The sequence below is a fragment of the Gossypium hirsutum genome, chromosome D10, assembly GCF_007990345.1.
Source record: "Gossypium hirsutum isolate 1008001.06 chromosome D10, Gossypium_hirsutum_v2.1, whole genome shotgun sequence".
Classification (NCBI taxonomy): Eukaryota; Viridiplantae; Streptophyta; class Magnoliopsida; order Malvales; family Malvaceae; genus Gossypium; species Gossypium hirsutum.
In genome coordinates, this window is record NC_053446.1 from 66,488,670 (window position 1) to 66,497,485 (window position 8,816).

Here is an 8,816-nt window from a genome sequence, read left to right on the forward strand (position 1 = left end):
TTAGATTTTAATTATAATTTTTATGGTAATTAAATATATATTCTTCTATTCTGTTATTTTATCAATATTATATCAATCTCCAACTCTATCTACAACTCTATGGGTGAAAAAAGAAAAGAAAAAAGAACGTAAAAATTATTATTTTATAGAAATAAATACCTCAAGTGATGTTGGCTCCTATTATTTTCGGATCAATTAAATGTAGATGGAGGGAATGTGGCGCACTTTATAGAAATCCTCTCCTTCTCTTCCATCTATCACTTTAATCCTTTCTTTCAATGACCAAGATACTCCTAATAAATTCAATTCTTGGAGAGTAGTAATGTACCTCAATCCTTCTGGAAGCATCCTTATACTCTCAACATTGACCAACTTCAATTCTCGAAGGCATGGCATTGCGCCTTCTTCTATTTCCCACTCCTTCAACTCAAGGAACGAAGACATTCGAAGATAATCAAGTTTAGGAAATCCATTTGCAGAGCACACCATTTTACTCCCAATATATGCTTGCTCCATATAGAGAATCCTCAAATGACATAGCTTTTCTAATACCGCCATTGGATCTTGTCTCAGCCAACAGTGAGACAAAGTTAATTTGACAATATTTAATGGAAGAAATTTCAAAACATGACCGTTCCGATGTGGCCCATCTTGTATCCGCCCCATCAATTTCAGTTTGGAGAGGTGATAATATTGAGAAAGGGGTTCTAAGTCTAGGTGTGAGCCATCAAAAAAACTTAAGGACACTGACCTAAGGCGTTGCAATTTGGCTAGCAAGATTAGGGTAGGCTTCATATATTTTCCTCTGGTAAATACTATTCCTAAACTCTGAATATTAGTCCACCTAAGCGCCGCATTAATTTCAGCCGCCTTCTCATCCACCACTATGTACTTCTAAGTTTCAATATTTTTTGAAGTGAACCCTTGCCGCCAACGAAGTCTATGGGGGAATCTCCTATCCACTTTTATTACAATATGCCTTAAACGTTCTAACTTAAACACACCATCTGGAATTACAATGTCATACCAAATATTGATGTATAAAGTGTACAGATTCTTCAACCTGCCAATAGATCGCGGCAAAATCATTTTGCTATAGCATTCTAACTTCAAGTATCTTAAATATAGGAGATTACCAATTTCAGCTGACACATGCCAGTCTTCATATATTTTACCGATTACAGCTGACACATATATGCATTTTCCTTTTTGAAGAGTCAACACCCTCAAAAATTTGAAGCTTTTGTATTTTGAAATGCACAATTCTACCAATTTCTCAGAATGAGAAAACAACAAAGAGCGTAATTTTGGATGCTTTCCCTTCAAATAAACTTTCGATTTACTAGGATGAATAGAAATTCTTCGTAGCATAGATTCTGCCAATGTCACTTCAAGTTCATGCTGTGGTTGTTGAATAATTTCCAAGAACTTCTCCTCTCTTGCTTTCTTCGTGCACAAGTCCCTCAAGAGATCATGCACTCGACATGTCTCCACATTTGTTCCTGTATAGTCTCGCCTGCTAAGTTGAACCAAGCTCCGATCTATAAGCTCTTCTAGGAATATTTCGCCTAAATCCTCCATGAAGAATTCTTCGTTTTCCGGAATGAAACCTTCAGCGATCCATAAACGAATGAGTTCTTTTTTCGGTATCTCCCAATCTTCTGGATAATGACTAAGATACAAAAAGCATGGTTTTAAAGGATAAGGCAAGTCATTGTAGCTTGAAACCAAAATTCGGTTCACTGCACCATATTGACGATCTTGGTGTGGGAGCTCATTTAAGTGTCCATGGATGTTTTTATGAACCATCTCCCATTGAGCCACTGACTGTTTTGTTGCCAGCAAGCAACCCAACACAACAATTGCTAAAGGCAAGCCTCCACATTTTTTCACCATCTCTTTTCCAAGCTTCACAAATTCTTCTGAGCAGCATTGAGAACCCATTTTGCTCCGTGGGAATGCTTTCTTACACAAAAGATTCCAACTTTCATCATCCGTAAGAACTGAGAGCTCCATGGGAGTGTTGCAAGAATCGGCTCGTGAAGCCACATTCCTGTTGCGTGTTGTGAACAATATTTGGCTTCCCTTTCTTCCTCGTGGAAAAGCAGGTTTAAGAATATCCCAATCCTCGCTTCTCCAAATATCATCGATGTTGGAATATTTTCAAATATTTATAGTATCCCAATAATTATAAATGAATGAGTGTAATTAATCAAAAGATAAAACTTTTGGTCATTGGTCAAAAGTTATATCATTTGATTTTTTAAAAAAAGAATTATAACTATTCAAAAAATATTATTTGAATAGTTACAAAATTAAATGAATAATTATTATTATTTATTTATTCATAAAGACACCTATTGAAAGATGTCTCTATGAAGAGACATGAAAATTCCTATAAATAGGAATGAGATTTCATTTGGAAATCATATCAACAAATTCTAATATTATTTCTTCTCTTCCTTCATTTTCTAATATTATTAGATTATTCTATAAAGTATTGCTGCAGAAATCCTTTGTAGAAATTGAATTTTTGTTATACATTACTCAGTGCATAGTGGACTATTCTCGTCAGTGCAAAACACAAATAGTCATTGGCTTCATTGTATCCTCGAGGTTAATTTGCTTGGAACTCGTTTGCACACTGAAGATAAGTGGGGGCGAATATAACCTTAAAGATAGTGGCTTGATACACGCCTTGGAGCCTGTCCTATTTCTTCTTTTTCTTTTCGAGTTCCGATCGTGTGTTCGAGTTTTTTCCTTACCGGAGTTTTGTACTAACAATTTTAAGGTTATATTTCATGATGACTACCACAACACATGAAAGTGGAACACTAAGGGAGTTGGCTTCCAACTTTGTTAAACTTGATCGTTTTGATGGTGGCAATTTTCGACGATGGCAGAAAAAGATGCACTTTTTGTTATCAACTTTGAAGATTGCTTATGTTTTGGATACTCCAAGACCTGAAGAGAATGAAAATGAATCTGTTGCTGCAACCCGAGAAAGACAAAAATGGGACAATGCTGATTACATGTGCATGGGCCACATATTGAATGGTTTATCTGATGGTTTGTTCGACACCTACCAAAACGACGTCACCGCTAAAGAATTATGGGACAAATTGGAGGCAAGATACATGACCGAAGATGTTACAAGTAAGAAATTTCTTGTCAGTCGTTTCAATAATTATCAAATGGTTGATGGTCGTTCTGTTATGGAACAATTTCGTGATATTGAAAAGATGCTGAATCAATTTAAGCAATATGATATGAAAATGAATGAAATGATTGTGGTATCCTCCATAATAGACAAACTTCCTCCATCTTGGAAAGACTTTAAAAGAAGTCTAAAACATAAGAAAGAGGAAATATCTCTTGAGGCTTTGGCAAATCATCTTCGTATTGAAGAAGAGTATCGAAAACAAGATCAGAACCTAAATTCTGAAAATACCAAAGTACATGTTACGGAGGAAGTACAGACTACTAAACCATTCAAGAGAAAGTTCAATCAGACTGATAGGGCACCTAAGTTCAAAAAGAAACAAAAGGGCTCATGCTATCATTGTGGAAAGCCGGGACATTTCAAGAATGAATGTCGATGTTTAAAGAAGAAATCATCTTCTAAGGCTGATAATAACGAAAAGTTCGTTGCAATGATATCTGAAATTAATATGGCACAAGATGATAATACATGGTGGATTGATACCGGAGCAACCAAACATGTGTGCAAAGACAAAAGCATGTTCACAAAGTTCACACAATGTGAAAATGACAATGTCTTGTACATGGGAAATTCTTCCACCGCAACAATTAAAGGCAAAGGGTCTGTTGAACTACAATTCACTTCTGGAAAGGTTTTAACCTTAAATGATGTATATTATGTACCAGAAGTTAGGAAAAATTTAGTGTCTGGAAGTCTGTTGAATAAGTTTGGTTTCAAACTTGTTTTTGAGGCAGATAAGTTTATTTTGTCTAAGGGAGGAATTTTTGTGGGAAAAGGGTATATGTATGAAAGCATGTTCAAACTTAATATTATTAATAAGAATAAAAATACTATTTCTGCTTATATGGTTGAATCATTTTGTTTGTGGCATTATAGATTAGGTCATTTGAATTATAGAAAATTGAATGACATGCATAAATTAGATTTAATTCCTGTTTTTAATAATAATATTGAAAAATGCAATACCTGTATGTTGACTAAAATTACAAGAAATCCTTTCCCTAAGGTTAAAAGGAAAACAAAATTGCTTGATTTGATACATAGTGATTTATGTGACTTGCATAATACTCCTACATTAGGTGGAAAGAAATATTTTGTTACTTTTATTGATGATTGTTCTAGATATTGTTATGTATATTTATTGCATTCAAAAGATGAAGCGCTTGATAAATTTAAAGTTTATAAATCTGAAGTTGAACTTTAGTGTGAATCATTTATCAAGTGCTTAAGATCGGATAGAGGTGGAGAATACTATAATCCAAGTTATTTTGAACTCACTGGAATTGTCCATCAAGTTTTAGCCCCTTACACACCACAACAAAATGGTGTAGCTAAAAGGAAAAATAGAGTCTTGATTGAAATGGTAAATTCAATGTTATCATATTCAGGTCTTGGACAGGGTTTTTGGGGAGAAGCTGTTCTAACAGCTTGTCATATATTGAATAGAGTTCCTAATAAGGAAACTAAAATAACCCCCTATGAACAATGGAAGAAAAGGAAACCAAACCTTAATTATTTAAAGGTTTGGGGTTGTAGAGCTATTGTAAAAGTTCCAACACCTAAACGTAAAAAGTTAGGTGAAAGAGGAATTGAATGCATATTTATAGGTTATGCACATAATAGCAAGGCATATAGGTTCATAGTAATTGAACCAAATGATTCAATTTCAATTAATACGGTTATTGAATCAAGAGATGCTAATTTTGATGAAAATAGATTTAATTCTATATCAAGACAATTACAACCACAACAATTGATTCATTCTTCAAATGAGAATGAGATTCCATTGAAACAAATTGATAATAATGATGAATCTTGTCAAGAATTAAGAAGAAGTAAGAGGATTAAAAAGGTCAAAGATTTTGGACCAGATTTCATTATGTTTCTTGTAGAAGGAAAAGGTGAAAGTATATGCAATAAGATACCTTATTGTTATAATACCGAATCTGATCCTATTACATTTGAAGAAGCAGTGAAATCTCAAGACTCTGCTTTTTGGAAAGAAGCAATAAATGATGAAATGGATTCAATAATGGGAAATCAAACTTGGATCTTAGTTGATCTTCCACCAGGTTCCAAACCAATAGGTTGTAAATGGATCTTCAAAAAGAAAATGAAGGTCGATGGAACCATTGATAAATTTAAAGCAAGGTTGGTAGCAAAAGGTTTTACACAAAGACAAGGTATTGATTACTTTGATACCTATGCTCCAGTAGCAGGAATTGCTACAATTAGACTATTAATATCACTTACCTCTATATATAATTTGGTTGTTCACCAAATGGATGTTAAAACTGCATTTTTAAATGGTGAATTGGAAGAGGAAGTGTACATGGAGCAACCAGAAGGATTTGTTGTTCCAGGACAAGAGCATAAGGTATGTAAGCTTGTTAAATCTTTATATGGGCTTAAACAAGCACCAAAACAATGGCACCAAAAGTTTGACAAGGTTGTTTTAGCTAATGGCTATAAAATAAATGAATCCGATAAGTGCATATATAGTAAATTTGATAATGGAAAGGGTGTTATAATTTGCTTATATGTAGATGACATGCTCATTTTTGGCACGGATTTGGAACAAATAGAAAACACAAAGAAATTCTTGTCAAACAACTTTGCTATGAAGGATATGGGTGTAGCAGATGTTATTCTTGGGATTAAAATAACCCGAGATGAAAGCACTATAGCTTTATCACAATCACATTACATTGAAAATGTGCTTAAAAAGTTTGATCTTTTCAACTGTATACCAGCATCTACACCCATGGATCCTCAATTAAAATTAGTATCTAATGCTGGTAGGAAAATTGATCAATTGAAATATGCAAGTCTAATTGGTTGTCTTATGTACATAATGACTTGTACAAGACCAGATATTGCATATGCTATTGGAAAATTGAGTAGATACACAAATAATCCAAGTAGTTTGCATTGGCAAGCTTTAAATAGAGTACTTAGGTACTTAAAGAAAACTATTAACTATGGATTGTGTTATAATGGATATCCTCCAGTTTTAGAAGGGTATTCAGATGCTAGTTGGATTACAAGTTTGGAAGATCATGCATCTACTAGTGGGTGGATCTTCATTCTTGGTGGAGGAGTCATTTCTTGGGGTTCCAAGAAACAAACATGTATTACTGATTCCACCATGGCAGCAGAATTTATTGCATTAGCCGCTGCATCTAAAGAAGCAGAATGGTTAAGAAATTTACTTTATGATGTACCTTTATGGCTTAAGCCAATTTCACCTATTTCTATTCGTTGTGATAGTGAGGCTACTCTAGCAAAGGCATATAGCCAAGTATATAATGGAAAGTCTAGACATATTGGATTAAGACATAGTTATGTCCGACAATTAATTTCTGATGGAGTGATCACTATTAATTATGTGAGGTCAAGTGAAAATTTGGCAGATCCTTTGACAAAAAGTCTTGCTAGAGATGCAGTAAAAAGGACCTCAAAAGGGATGGGACTCAAGCCTATTAATTAGAGTCACCCATGATGGAAACTCGACTCAACGCTTGGTATAACGTCAAGTCTTGAGTTCAATGAGACAAAGTACATCATTAGTATGTGACTGTTAGCACTATAAATAAATCCATCCTAAGATTAAAGTGCTAGGTACCCGTAATGATAAGGGAAGGATGAGTAATGTACTCTTAATGGACCCATAACATAAATATGTTAGAGTGTTATAATTACGGGAACACTTTTGATGGGATCTACCTATGTGAGTGGAAGTGTGGCCGCTTCTAGGAGCTTAAGGGCTTGGCTCTGACAACACTCATGAAAAGAGGACATAGACACATGGCTATAATAGTGTCCCTAGATACTATGCATTGACTGATGTTGAAATTATTGTGTGAGATGTGTTCAGTTAATCAAATGGAATAGTTGGTTCAAAGCTTAGTCTACCATACAATTTCGATTAACTTTAACATGTTTTCACTAAGTGAAGGTTCAATCGTAAGACACCTTTATTTATGCAAATTGATTTCCAAGAATATCAAAATCTAAATATTTTGAAAATGGGGGGAGATTGTTGGAATATTTTCAAATATTTATAGTATCCCAATAACTATAAATGAATGGGTGTAATTAATCAAAAGATAAAACTTTTGGTCATTGGTCAAAAGTTATATCATTTGATTTTTTAAAAAAGAATTATAACTATTCAAAAAATATTATTTGAATAGTTACAAAATTAAAAAATAATAATTATTATTTATTTATTCATAAAGACACCTATTGAAAGATGTCTCTATGAAGAGACATGAAAATTCCTATAAATAGGAATGGGATTTCATTTGGAAATCATATCAACAAATTCTAATATTATTTCTTCTCTTCCTTCATTTTCTAATATTATTAGATTATTCTATAAAGTATTGCTGCAGAAATCCTTTGTAGAAATTGAGTTTTTGTTATACATTACTCAGTGCATAGTGGACTATTCTCGTCAGTGCAAAACGCAAATAGTCATTGGCTTCATTGTATCCTCGAGGTTAATTTGCTTGGAACTCGTTTGCACACTGAAGATAAGTGGGGGCGAATATAACCTTAAAGATAGTGGCTTGATACATGCCTTGGAGCCTGTCCTATTTCTTCTTTTTCTTTTCGAGTTCCGATCGTGTGTTCGAGTTTTTTCCTTACCGGAGTTTTGTACTAACAATCGAGGACCACCAAATACCGCTTTTCTTTCAAAGCATCAAAAAGCGTTCTCATCAGCTCAATCTCGTCCATTTTCTCAATTTTCTCTCTTTCATTATTAGAAGGAGAGAGAACTTTCTTCAAGACACTAAGCAAAACTTCTCTCGGCTTACATTGTTGAGAGATAGAAAACCAAGCCAAGAAATCAAAATGGCGTCTCACATCAACATGATTATATACTTTTCTGGCAAGAGTTGTCTTACCGAGGCCCCCCATGCCGACTATGGAAACCACGGCGTGGGGCCTATCTTCTTCAGTCATCAACATGGTGATGACATCCTTGGTGCTAACCTCCAAGCGAACAACGTCCTCTTCCTCAACATGGGAGAATGCCCTTCTTAACTGTCGTTGCACGTTGAAAACTGAGCTAGAACCTTCTCCATCACGGGATATCTCATAAGCTGGAAGATTCTTGGAAATGTTTTGGAGCTTGGTCTGGATTGCTTTGACCTGCACCCCGATTTTGTGCAGATGATAAGGTTTGGTGCAAATGGAGGTGAATCTCTTGACGATTCCTTGAAAGCCTCCTTGATGTGCACGTTCAAGGATGAAGGAGTCGATAAGATCTTCAGCATCGTAAGCAAGATCTCTGATTTCGGATACCCGATTACGGAGACGCGTGTCTTGTTCCGCCTTCCCATTAACGTCCTCCAAGAAACACTGCATTCTCTTTAGTTCAGTGTTTAGGCTCTCAACTTCTTCCTTGACATCTTTGAGGAAAACTGCTTCACGGATGAGTAATTCTGAAATTCTTTCAACAGCCAAGGACACAATAGCCTCTGCCATTTCACTAGCTGATGAAAAAAAAAAGTCTGAATTTCTTTTTTTTTTTTTTTGGTGTGGATGTCAAACAGATTGATAATCAGTCTGTGTGTATTTTCTG

The 8,816-nt window shown here is 34.8% G+C and overlaps 1 protein-coding gene across 1 annotated transcript; it reads right to left on the minus strand.

The window, feature by feature from the left end:
- Nucleotides 1-195: 195 nt before the first annotated feature.
- On the minus strand, nt 196-8,816 carry LOC121222140 (disease resistance RPP8-like protein 3). Its single transcript, XM_041102072.1, has 3 exons — nt 7,890-8,816; nt 1,137-2,131; nt 196-545 (listed from the first exon to the last, which is right to left on the minus strand). The coding sequence occupies exons 1-3, from the start codon at nt 8,717-8,719 to the stop codon at nt 196-198; spliced, it is 2,175 nt and encodes a 724-aa protein (XP_040958006.1). The 5' UTR covers nt 8,720-8,816.

Bases quoted from the DNA above. Each gene is read 5' to 3' on its own strand.
- LOC121222140 (XM_041102072.1), bottom strand. From the start codon at position 8,719: ATGGCAGAGGCTATTGTGTCCTTGGCTGTTGAAAGAATTTCAGAATTA. The intron at 2,132-7,889 runs GTACAAAACTCC...TATTTGGAGAAG, and splicing joins TTGGTGGTCCTCGATTGTTA to CGAGGATTGGGATATTCTTA. The intron at 546-1,136 runs GTAATCTCCTAT...TGGCGGTATTAG, and splicing joins GCATGTGTCAGCTGAAATTG to AAAAGCTATGTCATTTGAGG.